We start from the raw sequence: 15,096 nt of genomic DNA on the forward strand, positions 1-15,096 counted from the left end.
TATTTGGAAACCCCTCGCTCTTGTTGTTCCAAATATGGTACTTATTCAGAAGCTTGTTTCCCAGTACACAAGGGGCCGTTACACGTTTCAACCCTTATGGGTTTCTGGTATCACTTGACAACCATTTTTTCTTAAAAAGGACATTCATTCACATTTTGCATAAGCAGTCTTTTAAACAATCATGTTCATGAAAGTTATTTTTTTTGGGGAAACAATACAAACATTGCAGTAATATTTGACTTTTCAAAAAGAAAATTCAGTTATACTTTCACTGTGATTTTGCTATTTTTGGAATCACCTGCTCGAGCAAAGAGTGTTCAAAAGATGTTGTTTATATTCCTGGCCAGCCATTTCACCTCCACAATCTGAAAAGAGTGTAATCATTCAATACAAAGAATATTTAACATACATGTACAGCAGTACATTGTACATGCAATTCAATGGTTCTGAGGAAAAAAAATACAAGCTAAGTATTTTTTCTATTTCTCTGCTCTTTGTTGTTTCTTTGTATCTATCCACTGCACAAAATAATCACTATCCAGTAGATACATGTACATGTACATTAACAAACCCAAATGAGTAACAATTCACCAGATAGTGATTGATTTACCAGTTTTTACCATTTTCAGCCCTTGGACTCCTTCAATTTGACCACTGTCTGTTTTGTTGTTAGTACGGTGAGTACCTAAAATCAGTACCTAGTCCATTCAGAAGTTTACGCCAAGCCAACCACATTGCTGAAGGAAAGGCCAAACCACAACACCGGGAACTCCCTGCCCAGCTTTTTTTGACTAGTGTAGGAGCTTTAACGTCCCATGGAGACGGTTTATAAACATTGAAAATACTACAATATACCATGACCAAATTTGCATCTTTCCTATCTTAGCCATTTAAAGAAATAAACATGTAGTCTGTAGAAGAATAAGAATGCTGTTTACTATTTTCAAATATCTCTTTTTGTTCCAGAGAAATTCAAGTTTTCACAATATGCAAATTAGCCAAGTGATGACATCATAAACTCAACTGAATTATGATTGGAAAAAGATATCCCAGCCAATTTGTATCAGAAATGCTTGATTCTTTGCAGTAAGATTCTAGAAGATGTGCTCCACAATATTAGCATACCAGTTTTGTTACCATGGCAACATGGATTCCAGACCTCCCTGATATTAAAGGCTTTGCTGGCCACCTTTGGCATTCTGTTTTGATATTTTCAACTGGTGCCTCATCATTCTGCATGATTTTGCAAGCACATAAATATGTTAGTCGAGTTTGTTGCCTTGCTAAATGTTTTCCTAGCTTATGATCACCAAAAATATTGAATAAGGTTGAAGGGGGCTGGAAAAGAGTGAGTTGCCATGGGAACCATTTTCTTTACAGTCGGAGGTGTGTTGCCTGTAAAACTATTAGCCAACCAAGTTTCAATTGTCTTTTCTGCAAATTGACTGAGATAGCTCTATTAATTTTTATATTGATGTTATATTGGGTTGAGTAAATGACATCATCAGTAATCTCATTTGCATATTTTACACATTTTTCAAACTTAAATATCTTTGGAACCAATGCAGATGATATTTCCAAACAGTAAACGGCGTTTTTTTATCTTTCCTGGAATTCTTTATAATAAACCTAAAAATTTACAGAATAAAAATTTGATGATAGTAGCACTTGATTTATATCCTTATCCTGGAGGTCTTGAAAGTATATGTCTGTTATTTGTCAGATGGGTGGTCCATATAGCGAAAAACTGTGACCGAGGTCACCGTTTTTCACTATACGGACAGACCCTTAGCTGGTAAATAGCTTTTTTTTTCCCTCTCTCTCCTTTCCTCTGTGAAATCACTTTTTTAATTGTTGACTAGCACCGTGCTTGATAGTGAATGCAGTATTAAGTGACTTACAAACTGAACGTTTCAAAGAGAAATATTTGTATTTGAATTCTATTTCCAAACCTCTTGTCTAATAAAAAGTACCTTCTGTATGTAAATGAGATTCGGTGTCAAAATAAATGGAAATTTATATTAAGGTCATCACATAAGGTCACGCAACTAAGGATAGGATTCTGCCTGCCGTGAGCGGGTTGGATGAGAAAATTCCGCCTGTCCCGAAACCAATCAGATTGCAGGATTTGTTGAATTCCACCTGCTCTGGCATTAAGAAAAAAATAAAACCATTAATTTGCGGATGTTATTACAAAGGCAGCACTTTCTCCTCAGTTATTTTAAGACCCTGAGTGCTGGTCCGGCTGGAGTTGAACAACTGATTCCCGCAGAGTAAGAAAATATATTTTTCAATTGTAAACTATACCTCCGGTCATTGGAATGGAGTCCTTAGCTGCTACAGCAGACAGTACCTTGGGAAACAGTTCCAGTGATCTGTTGACAGCAACAGAAAATAGAACTAACATCACCATGCTACATGTAAATAAATTAAAATATCCTTTCAGTGAATTACCACATAATTTCCAGACTTCAGCAATGTGCATGTATATCAATAACACATCATAAGATGACAAAAGGCAGTTTACTTTGTTTTAACTTGATATTGTTATTGTCCATTTCAGATCAAAGCAAATTCTCAGAGAATTGCCACTTCCTTTCTGCCAGCACGCATACGGAAAGGTTGGAATCATGATTAAGGGTTTGCATTCGCAAATTGAACACATTTATTATAAAGTTAAAGATCAAGACTTCATGAATGTCCACCATGACTTAACATGTTTCTATTAAAATAAACAATAATGTTTTCTACATAAAGGGTTAAATATTGACGGTTACATGGTAAGAACTACTTACTTGCTGTTACTCAGAGATCCCCTTTTAATGGCATTTATGAACATATCTGCCAACTCTGAGAGAGTTTTACCTGGGAATGCTTCCAGCTGAATAATTAAGAGAGAGACAAACTTTTGGTTAAATTGAATTCCTGCAATAGGATTTTTTGCATATTATGTAGGCATGCCTACACCAATAATACAGAAAAAACAATTTCCTACCTCCATCATCAAAAAGCCAACAATGTCTGTGGCAACCTGTAGGAAAAAAAGCACATGCAAATGTAGAGAAAGGATTTCAGATTACAATGTAATTACATTAAATTCATCTACACGAGTTTTGTCTTGAAAGTTGATGTACATGTAGCCAAGAGGCATCCAGGATAACTCTGCAAGTGTGCACCCAAAAAGGTACAATCACACTGAATCAGTCAATGGAACACTTACCAATCTAGGCTGTACTTGAGCATAGTTGGTGCTAACCATTGGGTAAACACCGATAGTATAAAAATCTTGTGAGGTTGTCATAGTACGAGACTGGTTTGTGCTAACCAAGTTGTAAGCAGCTCAAACCTGATACTCAAAAACAGGAGGAGTAGAAAAAAACGCTCTGTTCACAGTTCACAGTTCTGCAGGGAACCTCACATGACCACAATACACTGGGATATCCTCGAGCCACTCAAAGAGGCAACTGCTTACTAACTTGGTCTTGACTTTAATTTTACTTTGACTTTATTTAGCCCCATCAAAAGGTTCTGTCAATTATTTTGTTTTTCCCCTTGATGTGAGAGAGGAAGAGGTTGACACTCATTTCTCTAAATAGTCTTCTTCACTCAACTGAAAAAGTGCCTGTAGCTACTTACTTATTTACTTACTGCCCATGATGCCCTCTGGCATGTAGGGCAGCAACAAAAGACCTCCATTCCTGTCTATCCTGAGCCCTTCTCCCGATTTAATGTCTCCCCTATTGCTTTTACTTCTTCCATAACAGTCCTACACCAGGTGATTTTTGGCCTTCCTCGCTTTCTCTTCCCCTCCGGGGTCCAGTATAGAGCAATTCTAGCATTGTCATCTTTATCCCTTCCAAGGACATGCCCAATCCACCTCCATCTTCGCTTCATCAGTATGTTTGCCATGCCTTCTTGTTCGCATCTCCTCAGCAGCTCTTCATTTGAGATCTTGTTTGGCCAGAATATTCTCAATATTCGCCGTGAGCTCTTTGTGTGGAAAACTGATACCTTGTCAAGGTCATTATCCTTGGTCATTCTGATGCGTATAGAGGGGTAGAAAGAATGCAGCTCTGGTATAGTTTTAGCTTGGTCTTGATACTGTACTGCTGTGACTTCCAGATGTTATTGAGCATGTTAAAGGCGTATCTGGCCTTGCTGATTCGGTTCCTAATGTCTTTGTCAGCCCCTCCTATGTTCGTGACAATACTTCCAAGGTATGTAAATTCTTTGGTGGTTTTAAGAACCATTCACTTGGATTGTGGGTTGTGGATTTGTAATGCTTAAAGCCATTGTAGCACTTGATCGGGTAAGACGAAGGAAGACAAGTACATGCGTTCACTCTCAGATGTAATTCACTGTAATCTCTAATGTTAGATGATCATGTTACATTGGTAGTAAATTATTAAATCACGTGTGTCAATGATATGATTGCTACACTCCTCCTTCTTCAGATCAGTTCCTCAAATTCATGTCTCAACCTAGTTCTTGGTTTTCTTAACATGCAACAAATCAGTCACTTAATCAATAAATAATAATCAATCGACATGCACCTAATCAATGAAACATATTCAGTGCTGGTACCATAATTTCGCTGTAATCAAGTAATCATAGTCAATGTCGTTAACGAAACAAGTGTTCAGTGTTCATAATCATTGTTGATAGCATCTGGTCAATGTTTGAGGTCAATTCACAGTTCATGTGGTGTAGTCCTTCAGGTGTCCATCAAATGTGGATTTGGTCTGACGCTGTGATCTGCGCAATGGTTGGGTTTGGTTGGTAGGCGTTGCCTCAATTGGTACTAGTTGGGTAACAATGCCTTGGGTGGCTATTGGTGCTGCCACTGGTGTTGTTTCCTGGGTTACGGCTGGTGCTGCCTGGCATTTAGCTGCTGGTGGTACTACTGGTCTTGCAGTAGGTGGTTTCCTTTGCTTGTCTCTTGCTGGGATGTATGTTGTTCTGAGCAGCTTTAATTTGGATGCATCTCGGCACACTGTTTTTCCATCACTGACTCTCCTGGCATAGATTGTGGATCCAATTACCTTTGTAATTATGTAGATGTACGGTTCAAATGGGGTGTCTCCTTTTCGTTTCTTGTCGCGTTTCAGGAGAACCGCCTCTCCGGTTTTGAACTTGTGTTCTTTGGCTCTGTGTCTTCGGTCATGGTAAGACTTCAATTTCTCTTTGTAGTTTCTGTCTCTTTTCCTGACTTTTTCGTCCCTGCTGGCTCTCTCTGTTGGGTAGTGGTAAAGTCTGGTACGGATTACTCAATTCATGAGGAGTTCATAGGGCGTGGTTCCTGTGGCTGGGTGAGGTGTCTCCCGGTATGCTTGTAGCATGTCATAGGTTGCTTCATGGAGGTCAATGCCTTCTGCACGGGCTATCGCAGCTGTTTTGTTCATCAGCTTGTTGAAGCCTTCTACATGTCCCTGGGCTTTGGGATAACGTGGCGTGATTTTTTTGCGTGTGAACCCTATTTCTGCTGCAAACTCTTTGAAGTCTTCTGAGTTGAATGATGGTCCATTGTCTGATTGGACTGTCTTGGGGACTCCGTGAGTGGCGAAAACTTTCTTCAATTTCTTCCGTACTGGCTCGATGGCTGTCGAGTAAACAAACTCAACCTCTGGGTATCTTGAGTATTGGTCCGTTATCACCAGTGCGTACTCTTTGCATGGGAATGGTCCACAGAAGTTGATTTCAACTGTTTCCCAGGGTCTCTCTGGCAGTTTCATCATTTTGGCTGGTTCCGTATGCTATGTGTTTGCTGCTATCTGGCAGTCGAAGCAAGTGCTCACAGCAGTGTCAATGCGAGAGTTCATGATGGGAAACCAGTACTTTTGGCGTAGCATTTCTTTAGTCTTGCTGATACCCAAGTGTCCTTGCTTGTGGGTTATCTGGATTATCCTTCTCTCAGTGATTCAGGAGGGATGATTTTGTCAATTCTCAGGATCAGTCCTTCTGCCATGTATAGCTCTGCTCTTAGGTCAAACAAAGTATGGCTTGAGGTCTGGATCGGTCTTGGTCCATTTTCCTGTTTGCATGGCCGCAGCAAGCTTTGTAAGCTCTCTGTCTTTTGCGGTTTCTTCTTTGATTTTGTCCAGGACTACAGCATGCTCTGATTGGACAGTGGCAAAAACATATTTCTCGAGACGTTCGGTCCCTGTCTCTGGCAGTGGGTGTTGGGACATGTAGTCAGTCATGTTGGTTTTACCAGGGATGTGAATCACTTCGAAGTCGAGGTTCTGCATTTTCAAGGCGAGTCTTTCAATGCAGGTGGTAGGTTAGCTGTTGGATTGTTGAGCAGTGGAAGCAGTGCACCAAGCAGGTACATCTGGAGCCTGGTTGTAGTAAATTCTGCTGCCAGTGCCTCTCTCTCTATTTGAGAGTACCTTTTCTCCGTGGCAGTTAAAGTCCAGCTCACATAGTGTACAGGTTGGAATCCTTTGCCAGTCTTCTGAAACAGTCCTCCTCCCAGTCCTTCGGGGCTTCTGTCGCAGATGATGAGTGTTTCTCGCTCTGGATGGTACGGAATTAGGACTGGGGCTGCGGTGATGGCGGCTTTCAGGTCCTTGAAGGCTTTTTCTTGTTCTATCGACCACTCAAACTTTGCATTGACTTTTGTGAGCTTTCACAGTGGTTCGCACCAACTGGAGAAGTTACTAATATACCTGGATAGGTAGGCTACCATTTGGAGAAAAGAGACTAGTTCCTCTTTGCATGCTGGTGGAGCACAGTTTTGGATAGCTTGAATCTTGGTTGGGCTTGGTTTAAGGCCTTCTTGTGTAAACAGGTGTCCATGGAAGTCGATGGACGCTTTTCCAAATTCGCACTTTTCATGTTGCAGGGTCAGGTTGTGATCCTCCAGTCTGTAGCAGTTGTGCAAGAGATTTGTTGTGCTTGTCCCAGTCTCTACTACCAATCATGATGTCGTCATTGTTATTAAGAACCTTGGGGGTGCCTGATATAACCTTGCTGATCTCTGCTTCGAACAGGTCTTGACTGTTGACTCCTCCGAAGGCCAGGCGTTTGTACCGGTAGTTTCCCCATGGAGTGGAGAATGTCATAGTCTTGCATGATTCGGGATCAAGGCAGAATTGATGGTAACCATGGTTAAGGTCTAGTTTGCTAAAGACCTTACAGTCTCTGAATTCGGTTACAAAATCTTCTGTAATTGGGGCTTGAATGTTTCGTGTGCGGAGCATTGATTTATTTAGGAGGCGGAGGTCCAGGCTGACTCTGATATCTTTAGGGTTCTTGGGCTTTGGTTGCACAACCATTGGTGAGCACCAGGTGATGGCTTCGTGGTCAGGGACTTTCTCCATGATGTCGTTTGCGACAAACTCTTCAATTCTGTTCTGGAGAGGTTCAATGAGATGGTATGGGACACGTCTAGGTTTCTGGGCGATTGGTATAGCGTCTTCTTTCATAAGCAGATGGATTTGTATATCTTGGCCGTCTCTTGTTGCCTTACCAACTCCTTGGAAAAGATTCTTGTACTGATCTAGGATTTTCTCCAGCTCAGGATTCTCGTTTTCGATTTTCTTCACGGCTTTGTTGGGCTCTTTTAATCCACCAGTCTCATCAATCTTTAGCATGCCAAGTTCATCTAAGCGTGGTCTTCCAAGTAGAGGTAGAGAGTTAATCTTTCCTTTTACTACCACGATGGTTGCGGTGATTGCTCTCGTTTGGTTTTCAAGTTTCACGGTGCATTCTCCCATGATGGGCAGGTCGTGGTTGAGTGCTTTTAACTTTATTGTCGATTCTGGGAGTGCCATTTCCGGTATTGCTGTTTGCAGTTTTCGGAACTGATATTCATCCATGATGTTTGTGTCTGCGCCGGTGTCTGGCTCAACTATGGTTTCGATGCCGTTTATGAGGATGGTGCAGGTCTTTTGAATGCCTCGGCTCGTTGCTTTGTGGATCTTGAGGTGCTGGATGAAACATTCATTGCTCGATGTGTCGCTCAAATCGGACTTCCGGTCGATTTCCTCGTGACCTGACACTTGGTGGACTTACCCATTACGATTGTTTGGTCTTCGGGAATTTCTTCGTCCTCGCTGATCGCGGCTTGTCGCGTCTAACCCTTAAGTCTTGTAAGGCGCATTTGATCATATTCAGATGTTAATTTGCGCCTAATAAGTAATAAATTATTATTATTATTATTAATCTTTTGGATAGCAAGTTTTGTCTTGCTGTGGATGATAGCCTTTCTTTCCTTGAGGATTACTTCAGCAGACGTTTGCATAATGATTTCGTTTTCCACATGCGTTGCAAGTGGCGCCGAATGCCGGGCATTTTTGCGTGTGTTTACGCTCACAGCGACCTCATGGTTTTGAATCTGGGTTTTCTTCGACGCGTTTAACATCTTTTTCTTCGTGAGAAATCTTCTTTTCCATTTCAGTCGCCTGCTGGTTGGTCTCTTGGTCGATAGCGGCTTCATCGAGGATTTCTTGAAGAGTCCAGCCTTGTCGAATGGCTTTAACTCGAATTCTTCTATGACACATTGTTTTAATCAAGTGGTCTCGGATGGCGTCGTTCTCATCGTGATCTCCCGAGCCAAGTATTTGGCGAGTGATTCGTCGTCTGCTTGCTGCAGATTACCAAGTTGGAATCTCGTGTAGTCTTTGTTTTTCTTGGGGAGGAAGTGCTTGTCCAGCTTTCAGATGAATTTCGTGTATTAGTCAGCGGGTGGGTCTGTGCTTTCAACATCTGGTAGGGAGTCTTCGAGATCCGCGATATCCCACCGTAGATGATTAGACCATCTTTTTTCAACTCTGGGTCGTGAATGCCGAAAAAGCGGAATATCTTTCTTCCATTTATCCCATCTGTTAGCGCTGTTAGTGGGATCACGGTCGATGGCGAAGGGTGTAATATTGAGCTGTCTGTTGGTAACAGTGATGTTTTGCTGTGCCGGTAGTGCTTGGGCTTGTGGAGCGGCGCTAATGCTCAGTGAAGCCGAAGCAGCTTCATCAGGATGTATCATTTTCTATCTGTGTTTTCTTCGCTTCTTTTCCTTAAATCCTGTCCTTGTCGCCAATGTAGTGATCGGGTAAGACGAAGGAAGACAAGTACACGCATTCACTCTCAGATGTAATGCACTGTAATCTCTAATGTTTGATGATCATGTTACATTGGTAGTAAATTATTAAATCATGTGTGTCAATGATATGATTGCTACAGACATGACTTCTGATTTCTTTTGGCTGACTGTCAAGCCAATCTGTTGGGCGAAATTACAGAGGTGAGATGACTTCTCCTGCATATGTTGTTGTGTATGAGACAATAATGCTAGGTCGTCAGCAAAATCTAAGTCCTCTAGGAAAGAAACAAGAGTCCATCTTATGCCTCTGTTTTGGTCCTCTGTTGTTTGATGCATCACCCAGTCAATGGCAAGGTTGAAGAGTAGTGATGACATCACGCACCCCTGTCTTACTCCGGTCTTCACTTCACAGCTGTTGTTACTGTTCCCCACACGGCATGTGAAGTTTGCGTAAAAGCTCTTAATTACACAAACCAAATGGCGCGGGATCCCATATGCCCTCAGTATTTTCCATAAGCTGTCCCTATGAAGGCTATCGATAAAATTGATGTAGAGTTGCCTTTGCCATTCAGTGCACTGCTCAATTATATTACGGAGTGCAAATATCTGTTCTACACATCCTCTTCCCTCTCTAAATCCTGCTTGCTCATTGCGAAGTTTCTTGTCTACTACATTCTTGAGTCGTTATATGATAATTTTCCCTAGTATCTTGCTTGGGATTGATAGGAGTGTAATTCCATGCCAGTTACCGCAATCTCTCAGAGAGCCTTTTTTCGGGATCTTAACTATGACTCCATTAGTCCAGTCGTCAGGAACCGTGGTTTTATTCCAGATTGTGTTGAAGAGGGGTTGTAGAAAATTGGCTGCAATTGCAGGATCTGCTTTGAACAGCTCTGCATTGAGGCTGTCCTCACCAGGGGCTTTACCATTCTTTAGGGTTTTGATTGCAGCAATTATTTCTCCTCTAGTAGGTGGACCGGTACTGATATCTAGGTCAGTTTCTGCTTCCTGTATGCTGGCTTCTACTAGTGGTGGTGGTCTGCTCAAAATTTCACTGAAGTGTTCTGTCCATCTGGCATCTTGCTCTGCCTCAGTTGTTAGCATTTTGCGGCCAGTAAAGGGGAGCAAGGTAACGGTAGCCTCGCAGCTCCTACAAGGTCTCACCTGATTGGAGACCACCCTTGAGGTTTAACAAAAGAACAAATAACAGAAACAATGGCCCTTTTGTTTTAGGCCTAGGGTAACAGAAACAATGGCCCTTTTGTTTTAGGCCTAGGGTCCATTGTTTCTGTTATTTGTTCTTTTGTTAAACCTCAAGGGTGGTCTCCAATCAGGTGAGACCTTGTAAGAGCTGCGAGGTGACCCCAAGGTAAAGTGTACAAAATCACACGCGTCCTGAGTGGCAAGCGTAAAATGTGCCTGTAGAAGTACTGTACAAAAGTTCAGATTCTTAAAACTTCAAAATACGGTAATATCAAACATTACATGACAACATAATTAAAATGTAAACTTCACTGGATGATTATTTCCACTCTTAAAGCAATATTCCAACTGAAAAAGACACTACTGTACCTTGTTACTGAGCTCTTGATCATTTAATATTTCAATTGCATGTTTGAACACAAGTGTGCGTCGCTCTAAACCAATTTTACTGTTAATGGGAGAGCCTATAACAATGACAATACATGTGAGTGTAACAGATAATGGCCATAACAATATGATGCAAACATGTCATTGTTAGCATACTGCATAGTGCTTTTGTATTAAGCCTTGTTTAGTTTGATGGGGAAATCAGGGACCTGAGAGAGCAAAAAAAAAAACTGAAGAGAAGAGATTTTGCAATAGCCTGGGTGTAACATATGAACAATGATTGATATCATGTTATGTTACACCAGGTACTTACCTTTGAATACAGCTTGAAGATAAGGAACTGGGTTACCCCTTCCCTCGACAGCCCTGGCTTCGAGTAGATCTATGACCTGTTCATAGAAATAAACAGTATGTAGGCAAGTCATTAATTAATTAAGCTATTACACTTTTTGTCTTATGATAATTGAGACTATTGCACTTGAAACTTGATGAGAACACTTAAGCCTGGGATCCCGCAATATCATTATTCACACCCTCACTGAATCATTATTTGTGTGCCAACCTGAGCCTTACTGGCTTTTGAAATGAAAGATTTCTTTTTTCCTGTTGATGAACTCCTTCCCTATTTTACAAGTACCTTGACTCGTTCTTTATAAGATGACACTAAATGCAAACAATAGTGGTGTCTGATAGTGATTGTATGGAGTATCATATATTTGAACTTTGGGTATGTGAGACTGATTATTTCAGTTTGTGTAGGAACTTGAACCCATGACCATGTGATTGCAATTTCCCTCGGAATGTATTTGGAAATTCATCCACCTTAGATTGTAATATTTCTGCTCTTCATGATATCATTGATATTAATTTTATGGTTTACGTCAGTTAATAGCAGAACCCACGAGAGTAACAAACTCAATGAACACTCTCATTGACTTGAATGTGAATCACAAATTTCCCGAGTGTGATTGACTCGGGAGTTAATCACCTTGGTATTTGTGATCACTATTTAGCATGAATGACCAGAAAAGTTATACCCGTTCTGGTGGTAGTTCAGTTATTGAAACAAGACAAATGAAAAACTTCAAGCTAAACAATTTTTTGGTGGATTCAAAACAGGGGTGACTGGAGTCCCATTTCTACTCTCTCTAATCACAATGAAATGTGGAGCGAGTGGAAATACATGCTTATGACTGTAATTGACAGTGACTGAAGAGTAGGTAGGAAAGTCCCCTTGGATTACTTCAGATTTAGTACGTAAAATGAAAAATCGGGACCTTGAAAAAAGAAAGCAACTCTAACTGGTGACCAAATCACTTGGAATCAATATAGAAAGGCAAGACATGAGTTGAAAAAGGCAGTAAAGAATGCGAAAAACAAATACTTTTAGAGATAATTTGGATGCCAGCAAGAATGATCCCAAAAAAACTTGGAATTGATTAATGAATTAACCTTTCCTGAACAAAATCAAAATGAACAATACTACTCTTCATTCTCCACCTGAAGTCGATGTAGCTTTCAACGCTCAGTTTGCTAACATAGGTCCCAATTTAGCATTTGAAATTCCAGCACATGACATCCCACCTGAAAGCTACTGTACCTTACACCTCCCAATACAGCCTTTTCGTTACGAAATATTAAGTGTCAATAAGGGCCAAGTCGCACTAGAGGGCAATTTCGGATTTGTTCAGGATAAATCTGACTTGAAATCGGCCAGTGACAAAAAAATTGTCCGCAAAGCTACAGTCGCACTTGAGAACAAAATATGTGAACAAAACATTACACCATGCTGTGAGCGTCGCGCAATTTCCTGCGAAACCGCCTTTACTCGCTGTTTCCATCCACAAACCGCAACACGAGGGATCTCAAAATGTTTTCAGCTGACTAAGATGTACGGTGCAGAAGTTTGGGATGATCGAGCATTGAGCCGTCTTTGCTGAACTGAAAGGATTCTTGCAACGAGTCAGAACGCGTGGTAGAAGGAGATGGGCTGGGAGTTCCTCGATCGTTGAATATGTAAGGGCTAGGCATCGGATATCCAGGCGATGGGTATCCAGGATAGATTGTTGCCACATTTCATACGGAAAATATTGGTCGCCCGCGCCTGGATTCATGTTGTTGCGAAATGAGAACGTTTTCAATTTTACTGCGAAGTCTACAGCCTGCGAGAAGGCTCTCTCTCTTCTCTATTAGCTAGGTTACGCTGATCTTTAAAAGAATGGCACAAGGTCAGAAGTCAACAACTGCAGGCCAATATTGGTGCTATCTACAGTAGCCACAATATATGAAAAAATTATCTATGATCAAGAGCATTTTAATGAGAATTGTCTACTAAGCAACCATCAGTCGGAATTTCAATCCATGTACAAAGTACTGTTACAGCCTTGTTAGAAGCCACTAATAGTTGATCAGTAAATATTGACAATGGTTTGCTTAATGGTATCATTTTGATGGACATAGAAAAGGCGTTTAATACCTTAGACCATCATATTCTTTTGCGTAAGCTCTCTATCTATGGGATTAACGGAACTCTTTAAAGTGGTTTGAGTTGTATTTAAGAAATCACAGCCAAAAGTGTAAGGTCAATGGCCATTTATTGCAAGCAAAACTAATCACTTACGGAGTTCCTCAGGGTTCCATCTTGGGTCAGTTACTTTTTCTCATTTACATTAATGACCTCCCAAACCATCTTAAGAAGGCTGAATCTAGAATGAATGCCGATGATGCTAATATTACCTTGGCTCTGACCTGAATGTCCTTGAAAACGAGATGTACAATGAATTACATGTAAGTAACTTAAACCTCTGGCTCATGGAGAATAAGTTAAGTCTGAATATTGCTAAAACTGAATTCACGTTGATTGATTGGTTCTCATCAAAGACTAAGGATGCAAAACAGTCAGCAAATCGATATCCATATTGAGGTAAATAGTATCAGCCAAACTGAGAGTGTTAAATCATTGGGTGTTTTTATTGATGACAAATTGACATGGAAAAAACATGGATGAAATTTTCAAAAAGATATCTTCTGGCATATAGGTGCTCTAAAAAGACTTAGCCCATTCGCTCCATTGGACGTAACTAAAATGATTTATCATTCCCTTATAGAGCCACATTTTGGTTATTGTTGCCTGGTTTGGGATGGTATGAACAATCAATTAACTGAAAAACTCCAGAAACTCCAAGGGTCTTATACAAAATCTAGTTATGAAGTCAGTTCTTCTCCTCTTCTGGACGCACTTGATCTCTTGATTTCTAATTCAAAAAAGCACAAGGCTATCACGGTTTTCAAGTCTTTACATAATCTTACTCCAGTGTATCTTCACAATATGTTTTACAAATGCAACACCAGTTATGGATTAAGAAACTCAGTCAATAAACTTATATGGGCTAAGCCTCGAACAGAGTACCTGAAGCGTAGCTTCTCATACAGTGGTACTGCTTTATGAAATTCTCTGCCTCAAGATCTTAAAGAATGTAACTCTCTGGGGCATTTCAAAAAGGAGACTAACAACCACCTCTTTTCTTTGGGCTCTCACACTGCAATCATGTAAATCAGTTAATTTTTATAGATAAATTATAGTAGTATATTTTTTGACTAAAACTGATGATTTTCCATGTATAAATAAAGAAATAAATGAGATTTTTTTTAATTGTGCCGTACTTGCTTTACCATCTGAGCTATCAATCCATCAGGGAGCTGCTCAGTTGCAACTTCGTATATTCAACTATTATGGGATATTAAACAAACTTGCAAGTGACCAGCTCCCAGATGGCCTGATAGCTCAGATGATAAAACAAGTGAAGTGCGATCATGGGTTCAACTTTTGTTGAGGCCTAGCTTTTCTTCAAGCTTCTCTGCAACTCCTCAAGTTGCTCCACAAACTGCGATGATCAATACTCCACTTTCATAAATGGCGACCACCTTTACATTCTTTTGTATTTATGTTAATTAGACCTACTGGCCTCATTTTGAAGCAAATATACTTTTGAAATTTGCTCGTTGTAGCAAGGCTAGAAAGGCTCATAAGCTTTAAAAACAAAAGAATATTTTATTTGGCCGCCATTGTCAAAGAGGTCTATTTCACTTAACTAGTGGTATCGGCGGTTGAAAGTTGCGGGGTATGATGCAAATAACCAAGTTGACGAAGCAAATATTCTGCGATGAACAATCAAAGAAGGTGATCTCTTTAACTCACTTTTTGATTTTTCAAACTTGAGAGAGCTTGAACAAGAGAAGAAGAATTATTTTCTTCACTGAAGCGTATGATCTTCTCGTCCATAGTGCTGAGATAGTAAGAAAAGACAGCGACGAAATTAACATGTCAAAATTAGGAACAGCCCTAGTCTATGCCAGCCATTCCAAGCCATGGAAGTCGCCATTTTGCTTGAAGTTGGCGCCAAACCACGCGCTAAATCCATTGGGAAAGCTTGTGTTTTCTGAGATTACATCATGGTTTGCGATTG

General features: G+C 40.5%; 1 protein-coding gene across 1 annotated transcript in view; it reads right to left on the bottom strand.

The window, feature by feature from the left end:
• LOC138043965 (Fanconi anemia group I protein-like) overlaps window positions 1-15,029 on the bottom strand; it is a 69,627-nt gene extending 54,598 nt beyond the window's left edge. Inside the window, exons 1-7 of the mRNA XM_068890501.1 lie at window positions 14,829-15,029; window positions 10,944-11,019; window positions 10,613-10,707; window positions 2,996-3,031; window positions 2,796-2,881; window positions 2,308-2,375; window positions 299-365 (exon numbers count right to left, since the gene is read on the bottom strand). Of these exons, the coding sequence (XP_068746602.1) occupies window positions 299-365; window positions 2,308-2,375; window positions 2,796-2,881; window positions 2,996-3,031; window positions 10,613-10,707; window positions 10,944-11,019; window positions 14,829-14,912 (512 nt within the window). The 5' untranslated portion in view covers window positions 14,913-15,029. The remainder of the gene's footprint in view (window positions 1-298; window positions 366-2,307; window positions 2,376-2,795; window positions 2,882-2,995; window positions 3,032-10,612; window positions 10,708-10,943; window positions 11,020-14,828) is intronic.
• Between the last annotated feature and the right edge of the window lie 67 nt (window positions 15,030-15,096).

Source organism: Montipora capricornis, chromosome 3 (assembly GCF_036669925.1).
Source record: "Montipora capricornis isolate CH-2021 chromosome 3, ASM3666992v2, whole genome shotgun sequence".
Lineage (NCBI taxonomy): Eukaryota > Metazoa > Cnidaria > Anthozoa > Scleractinia > Acroporidae > Montipora > Montipora capricornis.